The sequence below is a fragment of the Phocoena phocoena genome, chromosome 6, assembly GCF_963924675.1.
Source record: "Phocoena phocoena chromosome 6, mPhoPho1.1, whole genome shotgun sequence".
NCBI lineage: Eukaryota > Metazoa > Chordata > Mammalia > Artiodactyla > Phocoenidae > Phocoena > Phocoena phocoena.
In genome coordinates, this window is record NC_089224.1 from 53,253,841 (window position 1) to 53,276,700 (window position 22,860).

The 22,860-nt window shown below is 37.0% G+C and overlaps 1 protein-coding gene across 1 annotated transcript in view; it reads right to left on the reverse strand.

Annotated features, from left to right (window-relative positions):
* Window positions 1-2,343: 2,343 nt before the first annotated feature.
* Window positions 2,344-22,860, reverse strand: part of LURAP1L (leucine rich adaptor protein 1 like) — a 44,863-nt gene continuing 24,346 nt past the window's right edge. Inside the window, exon 2 of the mRNA XM_065879567.1 lies at window positions 2,344-3,082. Within this exon, the coding sequence (XP_065735639.1) occupies window positions 2,708-3,082 (375 nt within the window). The 3' untranslated portion in view covers window positions 2,344-2,707. The remainder of the gene's footprint in view (window positions 3,083-22,860) is intronic.

Here is a 22,860-nt window from a genome sequence, read left to right on the forward strand (position 1 = left end):
ATAAAACAGACGAGTCCATAAAACGGAGAGATTACTGTAACTGAGGAAAATTCCATTTTTCTGGGAGAACACAACTCAGTGCAGGCAGAATAGTTTGAAGGCACTTCAGCTTTTTACCCCATTTACTCGTGGTACTGACAGAGATCAAATATCAAACGCTCCAGGTCATAGATTTGTTATGGGAATTTTTTAGTTGAAAATGCATTCATTCTCTTGAGACCAATGAATATGTCAATAATTAGTGTTGTTTAGTTGCATATTCCCCTCCTCTTAGTAAAATCAACTATCAAAACATTGTTGGCTTATATGTTACTCCATATGTCTAAATTATAGACTCTATATTTGGTATCTTTTACCAAAAAAAATAGGAATAACTGTAAAGCACATACAACAGTGAAATTTATAGAGCCAAAAAAAAGTTCTCAAGTGTTCTTCCAGTGTTCATTATAGGTCCCTTAAAATAAGATGCATTAATGAAAACTATTCTGTACATTTCACTCATGCTTGTTCATTTCCTTTGTATAGGGAAGAAATTTATAGCAGGCGTAGGATGGACAGATAGCAGGGGAAGCTGATTGGTAAAAAGAGGGTGTTAAAGAAATTGGCCAGATTGAATTTACAATCTGAAACAGTGATCTGAGGACAGAAATCATCTTTCCTGTACCTGTCTTGTTCTAGACAAATCTCAGGGTTTGAAGAGGTTAGAATTTAGCCTCGAAGCCTCGTATAGTCTTGCTGTCTGTTCACTTCTTTCCTGTTGGAAATGTTCTCCTTGCAATGCTATAGACATACAGTTACATATGTCATTACCCTTTGTTTGAAATTCTTCAGTCTTGGTTCTAAGGGTGTTTTATCTACTAGATCATAATGCATGCTCTTGGATTTTAATATGGTAAAAAAAAAATCTGTGCTACAAATTGCTTGGCTTAATTCCAGATTAAAACCAAACAAATAAAATAGCCAACCCACCAGCCTTTACTAAGTTTAAAATGAAAGTAAGTAGAAAGGGGGAAATAGATGAGGAATAGCTGGCATGTGGCCAACTCCCTTATTTACCTATAAGCACATCACTGACTGGACATGTGATTTCAAGAAAGGGCTCAAAAAGCTCATATTCAAAAATGTAGGTCCTACTGATTTGGAAGAAAAATGATTGCTCACTTTATTTTTGTCAGGGGTTAAGTTTGCATTCTCATCCATACGTTATTATTTTACTACTATAGGTACCAAGTTTTACTGTTAGAATAAGACAGGCTCATGTTTAAGTGCCAGCTTTGACACTTACTGGGAGATTTGACCCAGTTACCTACTTTCTACGTGTTTCATTTTCCTCAAACACAGAACGGAGACAATCCTGACATTATGAGATTGTTGTTGATGAGGATTTTATCAGCAATTTATGAAAAAAGGACTACTGTAAAAAACCTACAGGGTCTAAATTAATTGGAAATTGAATAATATATAACCTGGAAAGAACAAATTTGACAAGTATGCAATACGTATAATAACAGAGGAAGTCTGGGGGAAATCATTTCTTGAGTATAGGCATTTTAAAGTTACAAGTAGAAAGACTTTTTGATTCATATTGTCAAGTGTTTAGTGCAGAAACCTATATGATTACAAAGAACAGCTTGAAATCTCAATAAGATTCACTCACTAGGAATCATCAAGGTAAAAGAAATGTAGAGGATTAATAATATTACATCAAAACTAAATGTTCAGTACGAGTGATATTTTCAGATGTCATTTCGGAAAATTAAGAGATTATTTACCCATCCCAGGATGAAAGGATCTATTAGACTATTAGACTTCTTAAGGGAATAGTGATTCTACTTCCCACTCTGTCCATCCATCCATCCATCCATCCATTCATCCATTGTGTGCATCTATGTCTTTATATATCCTAGAATTGTAAAATGCATGCAGTAAGCATCAACATAATCTAAAATACAATTAAATTTAGGACACCTTAACCTCTAATCACCTCCATACCTAATCTCAATTATTCTTTGAAATTTGGGAGAATCATATATATAATTACACAACTTAGTCCGCAGCTTGAGTTAGAATCACTGGTGACAAAATGCTGATCTGTGAACAGCAAATTTAACTGAACAGATTGCACAGAGTTGGGGCTTCCAAATGATTGTCATGAGAAGTGTGTGACTAACAGTATCGTTGACTTCCCGCTAGAAGTCAACCTAGACTTGTGACCTAGAAATAATGCCTAGCTTTGTCCCGAGCCTTTTGTTCAACCTAACATACAAACAGTAATAAACCTCAGTGTCTTCTGGAAAATGAATCTCTGAAACATTTAAGAATACAAGCAACAAAATTAGCTACTATCAGACTTTGGTTTATTGTAAAATTTAGCAAAGTTTATCTTGTAATCCCTGACCCCTTGCCCTGAAAACAGAAGCAAAAACATAATTATTGCTTATTCTTTTCCCCCTACCTTATTTGTGCCACTGTGAAAGAAGGGAGAAAAATCACCGTAATAAATAAAAATAGAGACATAAGAGAGACAAAGATTAATCAGTCCAGGTGAGAAATACTAGGAGCAACAGAAATACCATCAAGCCGTCCAAAATAAGCTTCTTTTTAAAAGGTTCTCATATTTTAAAAAATCACACCAAAAATATAGCAGCGGAGAAGAAGGATAAATACAAGTTAATTGCACACCAATCCCATGCAAAAAACTGGGTCATTAGCCAAAGCAGTAGTATTCAGAATCCAATTTGGGACGCTTGTGCAGTGCGTGTGAGTCCCCTGTGACTGAGTTGTCACTGAACTGGTCCAAGTCTGACGGGGTCTGATGGCCTGGGACATCGTCTGCCAAAGTGTCCAGGTAGCTCCCCACGGAGATGCCATCGAGCCCGTCGCTGCCATCGTGGAGGCTGTTGTAGCTGCCATATAAGGAGGTGCTCTGACTCTCCAGTAGGCTGCACAGGCTGCCACTGAGACTGCTGCCGCGGCTGGGGATGCTGGCTTTCTCTTCAATCATCCACTTGATGGACTCAATGCTCTCGTTAATGAGGAGCAACTGGCGCATGAGCCTGCCGTCTGTGGCTCTGAGGTTAACCTACGGAGGACGGGGAGAGAGGAGAGACCTGCCAGTTACTCTGTGCTCCTGAAAGACCCAAAAGGCGTTTAAATTCTGTCTTCTGCAGTCCATGATTTTAAATTCATAGAATAAAATACAAATTCACTTGAGTGCAGGATCTTTTTGAAAACTGCTGACAAATGGTAGACGTCTTAATCAAAGAACTCACTTCCCGTCAGCCCCATCAGGCACCAAAAGCACGATAAAACTCCAACTGCATCCCTGACCCTGACCAAGCTGCCTGGAAGTAACCTATTGAATGTCAGATTCTGTCAAGAATCTTATTCTCTCTCTGGTCAGATTAATAGTTTCTCCATGTTAATTGAGAACATGTGTGTGGACATTGAGAGGTGGGGAGAAGAGGAATGTATAAGTTAAGGAATCATCATCGTCATTGCAGCAGCTCCTATTTTTTGAGTGATGATGTGGCAAGCACCATTACAAAACCTAACACTCATTACATTATAACAGTAACCCTGTGCCATAGGTATTATTATTTTTATCTCCATTTTTTAGATGAAGAAACTGAAATCTAGGGAAAAAAAAGTTCAGAGTACAGAAAAGGTCTGCACTTTTTATTTATTTATTTATTTTTGCGGTACGCGGGACTCTCACTGTTGCGGCCTCTCCCGTAGCGGAGCACAGGCTCCGGACACACAGGCTCAGCGGCCATGGCTCACGGGCCCAGCCGCTCCACGGCATGTGGGATCCTCCCGGACCGGGGCACGAACCCGCGTCCCCTGCATCGGCAGGCGGACTCTCAACCACTGTGCCACCAGGGAAGCCCCAAGGTCTGCACTTTTTATGATTATATTGACAAATATATAATGCTGAATAATGCTTTTATTTTTAAGAAGAACCAAAGTGTTTTAATATTCCCTGAATCCAGAAGTGTGCTGATAAATGAGGCCAGTCCACTCTACACAATGAATGTACAGGTGTTTTCTGTAGATTTGATTATTTCCTTCAAATTTGTCTAGAGAAGTCCCAATCAAAATTGGATATGCGAATCTGGGGAGGTTCTAGAACTTCCCGTAGTGCTTTCTAGGTGTATAGTGTTTTTGATGGTTTTAAGTTACTTCAGAGAAATCTGTCTTCTCAGCCACAAAGCAGAATTTCTTTGTAGGCCCTACTGTTCAATGGGAATATATGTTAACATCAAGGGTGTGGTTCTGGGGAAGGTGGGGAAAGGGAGGCTGCAAGAAGTCTCATGATAGCCCTTGTTCTTGTTGGAACTGAAGAAATAAGGCTCCTACAAAAATGCCAGGGCCTGGACAGGGAGGCAGAGACAAATTTGGCCACCAGAGGTCCTAGTCACACTCATTATGGTTTGAAAGGGATTCCAGTTTCTTCTGTTGGGGTCTTTAACCCAAGAGGCTGGACTTTGCTAATTCTCTCTTTAAGACCCAGGACTAATTCAGATTTGTGGGTTTCTAGAATTCTCAAAGGCACTCAGTCGTGAGTGACTTAAGCCATAAGGGAGAAAGAAGCCTATTGTCTTCAGATGTATGCATTCATATTGTAAAAGTATTTCCTGGGTAGGAGTTAATCTATAACTGAAGGAGAACTTTGGATTGAGTGAATATGATAAGCAGATATTGGGACAGATGGAATTTCTACAGTGACTTCAAAGATTATAGGTTGAAATGTGTGTGCATGTATATGCACACACATACATATGTGTGTATAAATATAAAAAGCATGAAGTACAATTTAAAAACCCTTAATTTTGCTAGGATATTAAATAAAGTAACTTGGGTGACTACCTTATCTTCTCTGAGAAATGCACCAAAAATGCATAGGGGGTCAGCAGTGACAATCATTTCTCTCTGAGGTATTCATGAGCAGAACTTAGTAAGTCTTGAGATGCTTTTCTATTTGTGGTGTTGTCTCAATGACCTTGCAGTAATGTTGTGTGGGGGAAGGATGTTTTTTGGCAATCTTCATATTCGAATACTCCCCATACTCCATGAGTCATCAAGATACTGTTCAAATTACAAGCAATACAACAAATATTTACAAATCATCCACAATTTGCTTACATCCACTAAGGAGCCCAGAAAATAAATAGGAGCCATAGTCTTACAAAATTCTTCAGTTAGTCATCTGTAGCTGATAAAACTTGCTGTGCCCATTGTAGGCATGGTGCAATAGAGGTGTGACCATTTCCCGACAGCTCCACAAACGAAACACAGCTGCATTTGTTCACATCCCCACCCTGTCCTGTGAAAATGTTCCCGCACATGCCCAGCTCTGGGCGCGTTCCTTGTTACTCCCCTCACTTGAAATACTTGACTCTCTTGCTCTCCAGTTCCTCCCCTTTCTTGAGGTCCTACTTCTCCCATCAAGCACCACTTGCTGATTCTAGTCTCTTCTGCTGGCCTGCTTAACCTCTCCGTCCTTTTAGTTTGTATCTAACAGTATACCTTAATTTTGTACACTTATGTTGCTACCTATTATTGTGTCTTCTCACTGGTTCTTTACGTAAGCTTTCAGTTCCTTAAAGAAGCCGTGTCTTACATTTCGTACATCTCTTAAGGTCTGTCTTAAGCATGGATTGCTTTTTTTTTGGAAATAGTCATAATTTTAGGATCTGAGAAAGTTCAGCTCTTGAGACAACAATAATACACATTCCCAGCAACTGTATCAACTGGGGGTTAAAACATACTTGGGATAGTTTTTTTCCAGCAGTTTTTGTCTGAGCTACACAGCAGCTGCATCACATAAAAATTGTTCAGTTTTGTTGAGCAATATGAATGAGAGGGGAGTAGACGCTGAAGTAACAAAAGCTTCCTTTGACCATGAATGATTTATTGAAATTAAAAAAAAATTCTTTTCTTCTGAAAGCAAACATTCACAGGCCATTGAACCACTGTTAGGGGAAAAATGACAAAAGCAAGTCACTTAGAATGTATTGATCTGGCTGACAATGATTACAGACTTAACTGTGTCTAACCCTGTGTCCTCCTGGGGAGAGAGTAAACAGCTTTCCACCGTGGGAGCCCACAGCTTCCTGCCCATTACCTGGCGCTCCAGGCCACTTCACCCTGCTTTCTCCTGGAACTAAGGTGCGATTATGCTCCTGCGGATGAACTTTCAAAGTAGGAACAATTCACCACAGGACTAAATCACAGTGTGGCTTCTGTCTCCAGTAGCTGCCCTGCCTTTCCTCACTGTTACTATGTCAGTCCTTAGGGAGTCTGGCCATCCATTAAAAAGACAGTAGACTTGCCCCTTGGGCAGAAATATGTGTGGTTTTCTCACTTGAGATCGTATAAGATCCCAGTATCCCAATATCCCTAGGAGAGCCCCTTTCTCCTCCTCGGAGAGCCCCTTTCTGATCAATCATGGTATCCAGTCCCCATGCTTAGTCGTACACAACATTTCTATGTTTTTATGTTCCCTCATAATACTTATGACTAGTGGAAATCATCCTGCTTATTATTGTTTACTTATTATTTTCTGTATCCCACATGAGCTTGTAAGCATCACTGTGAAGGGGACTTGGTCTGTCCTCTTCACCACTCTGTGCCCAAGACCTACAAGAGTACTTGACACATAGTAGGTATACAATTAGTATTTGTCCAAGGGCTGAATGATTGCTTCAGGTTGAGCCATCTGTCAGGAACGCCCCTCCCTTGGGTTTTGCTGTGATATGATACTCGAAGGGAAAGAATAAGGTAACTTCAGGAAAGAGCTTTGCAGTATTGAAGCAAATCCAGCATGAAATCCCATTCCCATTCATTCACGGAATTCAAACACTGAATAACTGGGGCAAGGTTATTCCTAGCTTAAATGTACAGATCACAAGATAGTATCTCTGAAAGGAAGTGGACTTCATGGGGTGAATCACACTCCAAACATTACTCTGTTTGTTCCGAGGTAATAACTGATACTAGCACAGCACAGTTGTTCTGTGAACACTTGGTGAAAAAAGTTAAAGGGAACAAACAAATAGGACATTATCCAAAAAAATTTGTTTGTAAGGTTTTCATTCATTGATGCAAAGAGATGTCAATGTCCTTTCCTCTTTTCCTCTTCACTTGTCCACTCTGGCCATTACAGTTATTGCAATGCAATCCATCTTTGTACTTCATAAGTCTCTCACACTTTAGGATTGTATCCTAACAAGTCTCTCAACTCTAGACTGAACGAAGCCTGAAATTTCATATCATTTTTGAACAAGCAATGAACTGGGTCTAGGGTAGAAATTGAAATGGGGGGTCTTGAAAGAGCAAATATTCTTTTTTTTTTTTAATTGGAGTAAAACCGCTTTACAATGTTGTGTTAGTCTCTGCTGTACAGTGAAATGAATCAGCTATATGTATACCTATATCCCCTCCCGAGCTGAGCTCCCTGTGCTATATAGCAGGTTCCCACTGTTATCTATTTTACACATGGTAGTATACTTATGTCAAACCTAATCTCCCAATTCGCCCACCCTCCCCTTACCCCTCTGTGTCCACATGTCCGTTCTCTACATCTGCGTCTCTGTTCCTACCCTACAGATAGGTTCATCTGTACCATTTTTCTAGATTCCACATATGTGCGTTAGTATACGATATTTGTTTTTCTCTTTCTGGCTTACTTCACTTTGTATGACAGACTCAAGGTCCATCCACATCTCTACAAATGACCCAATTTCATTCCTTTTTATGGCTGAGTAATATTCCATTGTATATATGTACCACCTCTTCTTTATCCATTCATCTATCATTGGACATTTAGGTTGTTTCCATGTCCTGGCTATTGTAAATAGTGCTGCAATGAACATTGGGTTACATGTGTCCTTTTGAGTTAGCATTTTCTCAGGGTATATGCCCAGTACTTTGGGATTGCTGGGTTATATGGTAGTTCTATTTTTAGTTTTTTAAGGAACCTCCATACTGTTCTCCATAGTGGCTGCATCAGTTTACATTCCCACCAACAGTGCAAGAGGGTTCCCTTTTCTCCACACCCTCTCCGGCATTTATTGTTTGTAGATTTTGTGATGATGGCCATTCTGACTGGTGTAAGGTGATATGTAGTTTTGATTTGCATTTCTCTAATAATTAGTGATGTTGAGCATCTTTTCATGGGCCTCTTGGCCAACTGTATGTCTTCTTTGGTGAAATGTCTATTTAGGTCTTCTGCCCAAATTTTAATTGGATTGCTTGTTTTTTTGATATTGAGCTCTGTGAGCTGTTTGTATATTTTGGAGATTAATCCTTTGCTGCTTTGTTTGCAAATATTTTCTCCCATTCTGAGGGTTGTTTTTTCATCTTGTTTATGGTTTCCTTTGCTGTGCAAAAGCTTTGAAGTTTCATTAGGACCCGTTTGTTTATATTTGTTTTTATTTTCATTACTCTAGGAGGTGGGTCAGAAAAGATCTTGCAAATATTCGTAATAATAAACTTTTCCAGATCTATGTTTTTGTCCAGACTATCATTTTAATACTGCAAGAATACAAAGGTTATGAATTGGCTCAGTGGAATCCAAGAAAGAGAGAAGGTGGTCACATTTTCATTTAATCAGGGAGTTGCCAACTAAGTTGACTTCTTTGGTGATGGTGTGAGGAACACAGGACAGGGCTCTGGCCTGCCACTGCCACCATCTACCTGTTGACCTTTGGGCAAGGTGGCTTGGCATATACAACTTCCGTATACGTGAAGAAGAATCCTGGGGGTTTATTCTGAGCTCCAGTGAGCCACAGGATCCAGTGAACGTAGGAAAGCAGTCTGTGAACAAAGACTAATTTCTGCCCAATAATGAAGATTTAATTCAACTGAGGAATCCACCTGTCACTTTTGTCTGCTTTTTATATTGTGGTTTCATTGAAAATGTTATTTGCTAAGAAGATTCTGTAGATCAGATTGTCTCAGGATTACTCTTCATTCTAACATAGTCTCTGATTGTCATTCCTGTGGCCATTTGATTACAAAATTGTTTCTACGACTAGAGAACCATGCAAGCTCTACAGGAGACAGACCAATCAATTTGCTGCTCCATCTCCGGCAAATTACTTAGCTAGTAAAAAACTCATGGCTAAAGTTTGAGCTCTCCATGTGAATTTTAATCACCTTATCAGAAATTGTGTGGTAACAGTAATTTTAGCTTTTGACGTTTGAGTTTCACTAAAAATCGTATTTGTGTCTGCTCCAAGATAAACATACATATCATCTTTAATAGGTCTATATATTAACTGAAATGTGCACATGAGCTGCTGGATGTATCTGCCAAATAGGGACGTTGCTCCCTCCACCTTGTCATCATGCAGGCTTGCACAGCGCCGTGTGTTCATCTCTCTCACAAAGCTCTCCTGCGCCATTTTTATCCTTTTATTTATGGGAATTGACTAATCAGATGAAAGCACGCCATCTCCCAGTTATATATCCCTACTATAAAATCCACAGTATCCATGACCCAAATCCCAAATGTCCAGAAAGCTGTTATATGAATTAGAAGAAAGACTACTTTGCAAGCAAGTTCATAATCATGCATATGAAGAAAAATGAAAATGGAAAATAAATAAGAATTACCTTTTAATGTGATGCTCTAATCCTAGTGTGTAAGTAGAAGAAACCAGTCGGCATTTTTTTCAAATTTGTAGTTAGTGGGTGGCCTCTTTTCTAGCCATATTTATTTCTAAATATACAAAAAAAAAATTCAAAAGCATCTATGTGTACTCACTTAAAGAGCTGTTGTAAAGGTGCTTAGAATATTGATTTTCCAGTAGTTTATCTGGATATTCCCTTTATATAACCTCCTCGTGTCTAAATTTGCTCCCTCTTCAAATTTGCCAAATTCTCATCCTCAGTTTGATGAATACAGGAGATGTCCTGCCTACTCATCCTTAAAATTTCCAGCAGTTTTATGAATAGCTGTAATTCTAAAGCACTCCTCTAACTGTTCTCTCAGAGGACCCATAAGAATATCACTGTCTCTTTACAGTCTGAGAAGACACTCTACAGTATTTGCACCCACCGCTTTTGGTTTAGAATGCTTTAGGAGAAGAGCCTATAGCATTTACAAGTCAGTGTTATTCTGCCAAAGCTTTCCTCTGCTTTCTTAGCCAGTTCAAAATTTACAACAGAATTTGTTTTGAACTGGGCAACAAAGGATTCCATTTTTATATCAGTCGGCTTCGTCTTCCTCCATTTGAGTTGTTTTTATGTGGAATTGAATATTAACTAAAACAGTTCACTTCTTTCTTGAAGCCTCACAGAAGAGTAATTTCCCCAAAGACTGAATAACTACATAAAAACACTATCATCAGCACAGCTGACCGATTGATGTTGTTTTGATAAATTAGAAAGTTGCATCTGGTTTATTTGAAAGGGGCACATGTGACTCCCCTGAATCTTGAACATAAATTCCTGCCACCAGGCCTGCCTGCTCATGAGATCTGTATAGTGTCTGCTGGTGAGTCCTCTGATTACCAGAGTAAGACAGAGAGCTTTTCAGCCTTATTCGGTCAGGTTTTAGGTCCAGTTGATACTTAGATGCCTATGACGTCATTTCCTTTTCCACATCCTAGTACAGTGAAAATTGTTTTCCTGAGAGCTTTTAATATGTATATGCAAAGTGTAATTTTGGCTAATGTAAGAGACTGTAAATCACCTGAGCTGAAATTCATTTGGAATGATGTCACTAAAACATGGACTCCCCACATTTGTAGCAGAACACAGACCAGCCAAGAAGTGTTTCCACTCACTTATAATAAATGTTCTCTCTGCATGTGCATTTTTTAAATTTAGAACTTAAAATGATATTTTTACATGGAAGACTAGGATATGGTAATGTACCCCTCTGTGATTTGCAGTGGCCATGTTTCCCTTGGGAGGGAAGGAGAGGGTGGTGTGCTGGTAGATGTTAAATAATTGGCTCCCTGGCAAAACTACGCACACACGTACACACACACAAACATGCATACATGCATGTAGTAGAAACTGTTCTGATACAAAAGATGTGTAGCACACTCTTCACAAATAACACTAAAATATACAGTACCTTTTATTATAAATTCCATATACTGTAACTAATTGATTCTCAGAGACTGCTTTTGTTCATTTTTGTTGAATTCTTGTATGTACAGCAACTTGTGGTTTCAGTTTCAACCATAATTTAACAAATAGAATTGATCCCAATCCACCTACTCTTTTCTAAATAATTTTTCATCCTTAAATCTGATACGTGATCTGTTGTTAAAGTATTTTTTACCCTAGTACAAATTATATTCATTAAACTGAAGCCTGTTTCAGCCTTAGCACGAGTTACGTCTGAACTTTACTGGTTTGTCAATTATGGGAGCAATTTTGCTGAACCGGATAATAGTTTTTGACTGCATGAAAAGTATTTACCAATTTTTTTTGTGCTATTGATAATGTAATAGCTAAGGACATGACACACTTTTAAGCTGTAGTATTAACATTTCCCTGTCTTGAGGACAATCAACAAAATTAAGTCAAGTTCTGATTTATAGCATTTTCCAATTTCTGTGCTGTAAATACTCCTACCATGGCCAGTTTCAAGCTACCAATGTGATGTCACTAAACAGGGTTCGTAAGAGATGCTCAGTAGTACAGCATTATGTAGTGTGAAAACCCTGTAGATACAACAGATGTTTTAAATAACCTAAAAAAAAGATTAATTGTAAAGTGTAGAAAATAATTACAAAGTGATGATTTTGAGTATTTGTTACCTTTGTTTTTTTGTATAAATTATTAATTTGTAGGTTTATATACATACTTTAAGTTTTAATTGTGACTGTGGTTAAAAACTAGTATGTAAAACTACTAAAAATTTAACAAACATCTCCCACACCCAAGTAGGAGTCGGCTCCAGTCTACCACTGAAGGTATAGAATAGAGGCTTTCCCTAATCTACTATGTTTGTGATAAATAGATTAGAGATTTTCATTTTTCCCCTTAGGCCATTTTTTGATGGAGGATTACAAGCTCAATGGAATTTTATCTTTTCCCCTAAGAAGAATTTGAAGGAGATATAAAATATTTATACCAAAGTTATTGGTGTTTTTTTATGGAAAGGTTTCAAATACTGAATGTAGATTATTCTTTAAGCATCATTGAGATATAAAATGTATTTGGAAAGGGAATAATTAAGATGCCTAAAACTCACTTAAGTATTTGCATTTCTATATTATAATTTTTGATAGTTTATTTCTAAAATATGCTGTGAACTTCTCTGTCTTGGTAAACAGATGGAAGTAGACCCAAGCAGAATCGAGTAGTAAGAGGCCACCACCATAAACAGAGTATTTCTAATTCAGAATTATTCAGCAATGCACTTAACGGCTGTTGAGGGAATAGGACATTAGTCCTTTTTTCCCATGGTCCTGAACATCCCTACGTGTACAAATGCTCAATCTTCTCTTTCAGTCATTACTGGATATTGATATTAGATCTGTTTGTCACAGTCCTTTTGCTCCCTTTTTCTTCCTCAGTCCCTCAACTCTTTCTGATCTGCTCTCTGCAGCCCAGTAGTCCTTCAGGAAGCCTACATTTTTTCCTTTTTCTTGAGTATGAGAGAACTGAGTTGCAAGGAAAATTAATCTTTGCAATTGTTAGAAAGTAACATTCACCAGTGAGTAAAATTAAGTGAGGAAGTAGCCTCTGCAACAGAATAAAGCACCTGGCCCTTGCTCCTTCGAGCCGTGCTTCTTGACATATGGATCACCTGGGAATCCTGTTAAAGTTCAGATTCTCTTCACTAGTTCTGTGATCCTGTGTTTCTAACAAGTTCCCAGTGGATGCCAGTACAGGTGGGCAGCCTCTAAGATATCTCCCAGTAAACCCCCTCTCTCCTGGGATCTACATCCTTGTGTAGTTTCCTGCCCTTGAGTGCAGACTGGACCTATTGACTAGTTTCTCAGGAGTAGAATATGGCAAAGATGATGGGATGTCACTTCTGAGAAAAGGTTACAAAAAGGCTGTGCTTTCTGTCTTGGGTATACTCTCCCACTTGCTCTGAGGAGAGCCATCTGCCAGGCTGTGAACTGTCCTATTGTGAGATCTCCATGATAAGGAACTGATATCTCAGGACAACAGCTAGCAAGGCGCTAGGGCTGCCATGTGCTACTGGCTATGTGAGTGAGCTTGGAAGCAGATGCTCCCTGAATAGGGCCTTGATGTGACAGCAGCCCCAACTGATGTGCTGATTGCAGGCTTGGAAGAGACCCTAATCCAGAGTCACTCAGTTTATCTGTGCCCAGACTTCTGACTCATAGAAACTGTGAGATAACACGTTTGTTCTTTACCTTGTTAAGTTTTGGAGTATTTGTTATGCAGTGGGGATAACTAATACACCAATGCTGTTGATATATGGGTTACGCTATGAGTAGCAAGGATCTAGATATCTTTATACTTGTGGATAATTTTGAATGATAGATGCTGGACCACCATGTCTGTGGAATGCTACACTATTGATACATTGTTTTATATTTTGAAAAAGGTAAAAAATTGAGTAAGTAGTTAAATGTTTATTGATGAAGACAAGAAATGTTCAAGGGACTCAAGGTCTTCATTGAGGCACCATCTGTATCTCCCATAGGACCACCTTTCTTCTCCCTAAGAAAAGATGGCTTATTACCCTCAAGGAGAAATGACAAATGTTATCTCTGGTATTTAGTGACACAGGTGATGCTTTTAATAGATATCACTTATAAATAATACTCCTTATAATTTGATGGTCATAAAATGGAGGGTATAAGATAATAAATGTAAATAATAACATTCAGATATAGTTTAAGAAATTAGAATACACTAAGATTAACTATACTAATATCTTTGAATTTCCAATATTGACAAATTCACTAAATTACACTCTTGCTTTTCAAAATTCTTCATTTAATTCGAAGAATTCACTTTAATTTGGCCTCACTAGGGGAAAGGAAGGAGGAGATTAGGTTAAGGATAAAACCTGTATTTACTGAGTGCCTCCTATGAGCCAGACTTTGTATTTCATATATTAACCCATTATCTTTAGAAAGGGCCTTCTGTAGAATGGTCCTTTTGCATAGGAAATGTAACTGAGGCACTGGCATTTTTTTAGAACCATTCATTTTTTTACGTAATGTTGATAATTTGGTAATATTTGGAATATTTCACTTTATGATGATTAGTTTTCTTTTCTTTTTCATATGATGCCTAAACACTGACTAAATATTTTCATTTGGGAAAATTTGGGTGGGGCTCTCCAGATGACACAAGTTGGAGCAGTGATCTCACACCCTGAAGAGCGGCCAGTGAGAAACACCTGCCATATTCCAACATTCGTTGATCATACGCTGACTTTTTTTTATCGAGCGATTTTGTCTCATTTAAAAAAAAAAAGAACAGCTTTAGGGATATTACTAAACATATCTGTCATTGATTAACTGCTACTTATATGCCATGCCTTAAATGTTAACTTATCTAATACATTTAATGTCATTATCACAGCAAATCTGTGAAGCTGATTATTACTCTCATTGTGGTTCCAATCTGATATATAAAGAGCTTGGAAGTTACCACTCCTATCTTCCCAACAAGAAAGAAACTTAAACTGAAAATCAACAACTTTTCTTAGATCCCTCAGAGACTTGATGTCACAGGGTAAACTGCTGTCCCCAGGAGACAAAGAGGTGGCTACAGAGGATCATAGCTAACCGAAAACAGATGCCCAGAAGCAGGAGGCCCATCTGGACCCAATTATTAGTAGGAAGACTTAAAGTTGTTAATTGATGAGTGCTGGAGATTCAGTGTGGACTACCTTGAGAGTTAAAAACTTAAGGGGGAGCCCCACACTTTCATGAATTTTTCCTCCTGCAACCCCACCAGGTTCTCACTATCCCCGATGCTGCTGGCACAGACAGGGGGAAAGTGAGCCCTCTCAAATATGCCCAGAGCTCTCCGTTCTCCTGCACAAGGCCTGCTGTCAAGGGAAACTGTTTTACCAGAGCCTCACTGATTGGGGTTTTACCAAAGCCTAACTAACCTGGGGGAAGGGAAATGCCCAACTCAGGCTCCGGAAAAGACTGAGACCTAATCATGGACTACAGAATGCCTCTCCTTCCCTACACCTAACCTCACATCGATAGGGCTTCTGCATAAGAAAAGGGATTACAGCTAAAAGTACTACAGGCCTCAGGCTCTATTTGAGGAGTCTCTAGGAAAACCCAAAGACAACAGAATAGACATAAAAAAGATCCTAGAGGGAATATTATTCTCTGATAACTGCAGCTACAGCATACAGTAAACACAATCTAACTCTTAGTCAGATAAATACAAAACCTCACATCAAAGACCTATTTATCCCAGTTCCTTTTATATCCTATACAGCTTTCAGCCAGGAATTATAAGACTTGCTAAAAAGCAAAAAAGTCTGAAGAGACAGAGCAAGCATCAGAACCAGACTCAGATGTGGCACACATTTTGGAATTCTTAGACTGGGAATTTAAAATAACTATGATTAATATGCTAGGGGATCTAATGAAGAAAGGCAACATGCAAGGACAGGTGGGTAATGTGAGCAGAGAGATAATTTGCAGAAAGGATCAAAAGGAAATGCTGTAAGTCAAAAACACTAAAATATAAATGAAGAATGCTTTTGATGAATGTATCAGTAGACCGGACACAGCCAAGGAAAGGATCAGTGAGCTCAAGTTTAAATGTCTCTTTATTTTGGACTTTAATGTAATTTATTTTGGAACTTTAATGTAAATCAGTGATGTGCTGGGGCATAACCTAAGAGGCCTACCAAAACATAATTTAACTATCTATGGGGAGATACCTTTGTGTGACCCATAATTTACTAATTTGGCCCAGATTTATGAAGTTGTTAAGTTGACTTGTAGATTTGTGTTTGGAAGACATGAAAATGATTTCTGTCCAGTGAAAAAAAATAAATCTCAAAGTTATGGTTTTACTGTCCCACTCGACATTAAACAGTTTTGTCTCTAACCAGTAATTTCATATGTCTTTCCTGAGAAAATATATAAACTATTCCTCTCTTTTGGACCAGCTGTATCATCTTGATGCTTCTCTCATTAAATGAGCTAATTAAATCTTCAACACGTGCTCCATATTTCCAACTACTTAATAATTACACTTTGATAGGGTTGGAGGTTGCCGTCAAGATGCCTAGTGTGCTCGCCTGCTGGAGCTAGTTAAACAGAGTTGCCCAGGAAGTGGCCTCTGGACTGAAATCACAAATAGCAATTGAACTTTATCTTCTCTGACTCTCAGTTTTCTTCTGACTTGGTGCTTTTTATTCTGGTTTGTTTGCTTTGTTGTTATTGTTCTGGATTTTTGGCTAATCGTTTTGCTTAACTTACTGTTTAGGTAATATCCACTTCCACAACTGGGTGCTGAACTCTCCTGTATAAAAAATATGTGTGAAATAGCCAATTCCAAGGACTTGTGTACTGAACCCCTAGGCCACTCAAGGTCATATAATCTATAAATTATTCCCTATTTGGGGTAGCTCTAATTGGCAATCTGGTTTCATGATGTGTTCACTTGGGGATCTCTGTTAGGATGATGGGAATCTATTCTCTGTTGGGTGAGAGATGACAAGGAATATGGTTAGTCGTTCTATATTGTTTGTTTGTCTTCTGGTGTGCTCAAATCCATGTACAAAATATTATTTCCATTGATTAGTAGAGTAACTCTGAGAGTGTGTGCTTTGCATTTTCTAGTGCCCTGTGTCTGGGGTGGTAGAACTAAAGTTTCAAGTCCTGTTGTTGGCTATCTAATTGAGAAAAACCTTTTACTGCTCACTGATAAGAAAATGAAATATTTCCCTACTTCTAGAGTATACTAATAAATTATAAAGTCTCTTAGGCAAAAAGAGAATTTTCTAATTAGAGACATAATAAATACTTGCAAAATTTTAATATTCCCAGAATTTCAAGAAAATAAAAAAATTGAACTCTAGTATATTGAATGCACTGACATTTTAAGGAAAAAAAATCCTCACAGTGTTATCGCAGAAGCATCAAAGTGAATCTTTAGACATGAATTGGTTTGGTAATTTTAGGTTATAATCACAGAATACCTTTTCTTTGCTTTTTTCAGTATGGAGACTAAACATACAATTTTATTTTATTTTTTAAGATTTGGATTTATTTTCTAATGAAGAGACCAGTTAATACTAAATTCCTAAATTTCTTATACTGGTTTACTGTGAGATAAGCTAATGTTTCTTCCATATACTGAGATTAAGAAAACATGCAATTACGTATTCAACTATATTGCATTATAACTCTTAATCTTTTTGATTCAACTGAATTATGTTCTGTACTGTGTCAGTTTAAACATAATTTGCAAGATATTTATTAATTTTGGAACTTTAATGTAAATCAAGTTAATAACTAAAAATGTATGGATATCTAATTTCTAAGGAAAATAGAATATTGAAACATGGGACACCAGTTTGTTATGTATATCTTTGCTTTTAATTTTAACAGTAATAACGTGACTATATCTTTGGGTCATTTTAATGAACATATTTTTCCATCTACAAAAGTGTTAAAGGTATGCCTTTGGCTGTGGAGATCTTACAATGTAGTGGTGTAAGCTTTGCTGGTCTCCTAAAATGCTTATGTATGACAGACAGTGATTATTTTCCAGTTTTTCTCCGAACGAATAGTAAGTTTGATTAAAAATTATGGCTTATATGTGTTGTTGAGATTAAACTAGAAATAAACATGGCAAAGAACTATAACTAAATGTTTTTGCTTATCAAAGAGGAGAGTATTTTTGTTCTCAGTTAATACGGTTTGTTCCAGAATGTGAAAGGAGATAGTAAAGAACAGAGCTTGAATTGAAATAGAAACTGAGTAAATATGCCAACAAATCCAAACTATATTTGCCTTGAATTATCATATCTACAAAGAATGATTCTGGAAAAAAAGCAATAAAATGTGTCAAAATGTTGGTAAAATTTGCTCAGTTTTGATGGATTAAAAAGGAGATAAATTTTTTAAAATCTAAATCTTTATTAGAAGAAAAAAATAGGTTTAAAACAATGAATAAAACTGTTTAATAAACAGTTTAGTTATCAAAGATATTTAGTTTAGTTATCAGTTAAACAGTTAAGTTATCAAAGATATTTAGACAATATGTTAGGAGACAATTTTATAAAGGAGTTTGTGGATAAATTACTACTATTATTAATGCAAAGCTAGAACTTGTTTTTTTTTTTCCCTCTGTTGGAATGAAAAATTGGTGTAGAAGAATTTAGTTTGCTCTTAACAAGAGGAAGTAAAAGGTTATTCTTCTGTGTAATCTGCCCAGATAGCAGAGATTCCTTATCTAACCTGAAAAGTTTCCATTCTTTGTGTTGACTTTGGCATGTCCTTGATTAAAAAAAAAAAAAAAAGTTACTTAAAGAGTTATTGAGTGACTTAAAAATTGCGTTTTATTCTTAACTCCAAACTATGACCATTCATTATTTCCAGGCACATATGCTTGTGTTTTAATCAAACAACTAAATCTATTCTAATAATACTTTAACCCTTTTAATTTTACCTTCTCAAGATAAGACCCCAAATTCAGGGGTGAATTTTTTTATATATCTTTTACACCCAAGCTAGTCTTTAGGGTCTCTGCAAAGGCACCCATTTGCTAGACAGCAGCCACAGCAAATGACTGGACACGCCTGTGTTCTTTATTTCCAATGGCTTTCTCTCTCTGATTATCTGTGATTCAGCATATATCTAGTACTGTGATGATCCAGTGCTCATAATCTTATTGAGCCCTTTCCATTTTCTGCAGATAGCTTAATGATGCCACTGGCACTGAAGATTATCAATAACTAAACTTATATGCTTCTATCTTTAGTCTTTTAGAAATTAAAGTGTTTAAACTGCCCCTTTGCATGATACCATCTTAAAAAATTACTGTGTTTGATTTATTTTAAATGAAATTATTTAGCCCTTTAAATGACATTGCCTCAAAAACTATATTTATTTTTCCAACTTAGTATTCTCCTAGAATTTTACTCTAATTAGATGATTTCACCCGGATGTGTAAGAGTTTGCTCTTCTTTGAATATGATGTAGTTTGTCATGTTTATATCTACACTGATCTATTTCTGGTAGAAATAACATACAATGCTTTTAAAACAGAGGTGATGGCTGACTTATTATTTATTTATATCAGTGATGTCCTGTGACTCAGTTACCCACTGATGGGGTAGTTTGTTGAGAACAACAAGGAAACCTAAAACTTTGATTCTAGTTTTGGTTCCATTAGTAACTTAACCTATGACTTGTAATAAGTCACCTAATCTTTCCATGCCTACATTTTCCTGTTGTTAGGTAAGAATATTGGAGATTATCTTTAAGATTCCTTCCAGCCCTAAAATGTCTTGATTCTCCAAAATATCACATTAATAGTATATGATCAATATTAGTTTGCAAAGAAAAGTGAAATTTCCCCCATGTGTCCAATAGAACACTGTTGGAATGATCCCAGAGTTTGATTCTGGGACATGACTGCATTGGTAGAAAGAGTTTACACATGATTAAGGGATCTTATAAGGCAGAGAATTTTTCAAGACATGGCAGAAACAGATATAGTGATAACAATCAAAGGCAAAGGCAGATGATAAAGAAGTGGTAAGCAGGAGCTCCTCCAGTGCAATGGGTCTATCCTATCCATTAATCCTAGTTTCTGACTGGGATTATTAGTATTCAATCCATGGCAAATCCACAAAGGTATGTTAAATGAAGAAATGGGTGAGGGAGAAAAATAACTGGTCCATATGTATATGGTAACGTAGCAGAGAATGAGTATGGATTAATTTTCTTTGGGAAAAGAAGACCTATGTCCGTTGCATAATGACGAACAAGATGGATTTGGATAGAGAGAGATGAATATGGGTGGCTTATGTCAAGAAGGACATTATAATTTGAGCCTGTAATGAAGAAAATAGGCAAAGACTAGAGATGTAAAAGTTCACTTCCTGATCAGGGAAGTGGCAAGCCAACCAGAGGTGCCGAGGATCAAGAATGTTTTTGGAGGTGAAGGTGAGAATGTAATTTGGAGGCATGTTATGGAGAGTCTGGAGTGCTGAGCAAGGGTAAGAAATGCTGTGAGAGTCCATGCTGTAGAAAAGCTCACCATATTGTCTTAAACAGAAGCTCTTGATTAGGATATCACCACACTGCTATGCTGTGGGTTACTGACTCTAAGCTGCCCTCAAAAGAGCTTCACGGGGCTTCATTAGTATCTCAGGCCTATTTTCAGTGTGGACAAAATTTTGCTAATTGCAACAACAAAAGATATTAAAGAAAACAAGTTGGCTGTGTAGAGAAGTTAGCTAAGGACTAGAGCTTAGACTGACACCAGGCCACCTTCATCTTGTGCATCTTTTTCTAGAGTTTTGCCAAACTGTAAATAACCTACTCCTTCACGCTCCTGAATCCAAAGTGATAGATTCTTTCTTAGGAGGAATCGGGCTGAGCATTCAGAAAAAATCTATTTGTATATGTGAAGCAAGGCTGTTTTCCATTTTTTAATCAGGAGCAAAGATGTGGGTAAAATGCTTTTCAAGCATATGACACAGAAAGGCCCAGAGGTCTTGACTCCAAATTCTTATTCTGATCTCCCATTTCCTCCCCATAAACGCAGTCTTACTGTTCTTAAAATTCTCATGACAAATATGTTCTTCCTCTTGAGTTTTGGCTTCCTATTTAGGGACATACTTAAATTTCTCTGAAGTCTATGTTTATGCTGCCTTTTTTTTTTTTTAATGAACACAAAAATTTGTTACATGCCTTTCAACTTAATTGCTAAACACACTTTATGTTTTAAATGAGTGCATTTAAAAAAGTTCTTAAGGCAAGATTTCCTTTTTAAATTGTATCCTTATAGCAGTTTAAGAAGTTAATGTAGTAATAATTTCTTTAAATGAATGATGATTTGAGAATCTCGTTTTCCTTAAGAAAAACAAATAGCCTGGTGCTCCATTCTGTGGAACAAGGATATAGATTCCTAAGATATATGGTGATTCCTGATTCATTTCACTCTGAGCAACTTTCTTGACAGCTTTAGCTATCTTTAATATACTTAACCACTTTCAAAATAATATCTCATGCTACTTCAGAGAGATGCAGCTAGACTCAATTCATTATAGTTTGTGGAGTGGTTAGATGTTCTTGGATAAAAGGTACTATGTGGAATTGCAGTATGATTATCATAATTAGGAGATCTCATTCTCAGCTTTTGCAACTCATGGGAAAATATTTTTGTACCAAGGCTAAGAACTTGATCTGCATCATTATGTAAAAGCCCTAAATATTTTCAGTTGCTTTTGCACCTTAACTTTATGCTTAGTCAAAATTAAGAGGTATCAGTTTCTGTTTAAGCTTGTCAAGAAAAGACTACCATCCAGACACTATTTCTTTTTCACTGTGAAAACTACAAAGTTATTCGACATTCAAATAATCTTAACAGAATCTTGCTCATACATTGGTAATATCACTTTACAGAAACACTTTACCTAACCGTTTTCTCTAAATAAACTAAGGAACAATAGATTTTTTTGTTTTATTTTGTTTTTTTCCTTTTTGATTCAGTATATTTGGGCATTTCTTTGCTACATCTTTATGAAGTTCCAAACTTAAACAGTGTAGGAAAATGGTGTCCCCAGGCAGACTGGTATCCTAGAAAGAACTTGGGTTTGGATCTTGAAAGATCAGGGATAAAATACAATTTTTCCTCTAATTAGCTCTTAGATTTTGGTCAATGAGACATGTTACTTAGTATTTTCTTTATACCAATGTTTTCACCCAGAAGATGGCATATGTTACCTACTGGATTACTATATATTAGTATGGTTGGAAGAACTGCATGGAATAATGTATACACATAGCATAGAGCCTGGCCCAATGGTGTTCAATAAAACTTAGTTAACTCCTGGACTTTATAGCAGTAAATGCCTACATTGGGAAAAGAAAAAAAAAAAATCAAATCAACAATCTGACTTTACACGTAAAGGAACTATAAAAAGGAGAACAAACTAAACTCAAAATTAGCAGAAAGAAGGAAATTAAAATAAAATTAGAACAGAAGTAAACAGAATAGAAAATAGAAAAGTGATAAAAAATAAATAAATGAAATTGAGTTGCTTTTTTTAAAAGATTAACACAATTGACAAACCCTTAGCTCAACTAACTAAGGAAAAAAAAAGCAGGCTTAAATAACAAAAATCAGAAATATAATAGGAAGCATTAAAACTGATGCCACAGAAGAAATAAAAAGGGTTATAAGAGACTACTGTGAACAATTATACAATTATACACCAACAAATTGGCTAACCTAGTTGAAATGGATACATTTCTAGAAACATAAAACCTACCAAGACTGAATCATATATAAATAAAACCTAAACAGGCCTATGATGACATTCATGACAGGCTACCTCCAAAAAAGGAACCTTGGTATACTGAATATCTTAAGCTGAAGGAGGTTGAGAAGACAGCAGAAGCAGGAAGGTCACTCTGACCACCTTTCCCCACTCTTCTCCTGAAACAGGTCCTGAAACTCTCAGGTGAGAGGTGCCTTCCCTATCTTCAGAGGAAAGAAGCATCCTTATCTTCAAAGGCCCTTGCCTTTGCTCTTGCCCTCGCTGAAAAGAATCTGAACCAACAGGCCTTGCTAAGTTTCCTCCAGTTTATTATACTGAGCTCATACTCTTCGACCTATGATATTTCTCCATGATTGTCCACTTTTCAGCAAACCTAACATAAAAGTACTCAGTTTTAATCATTT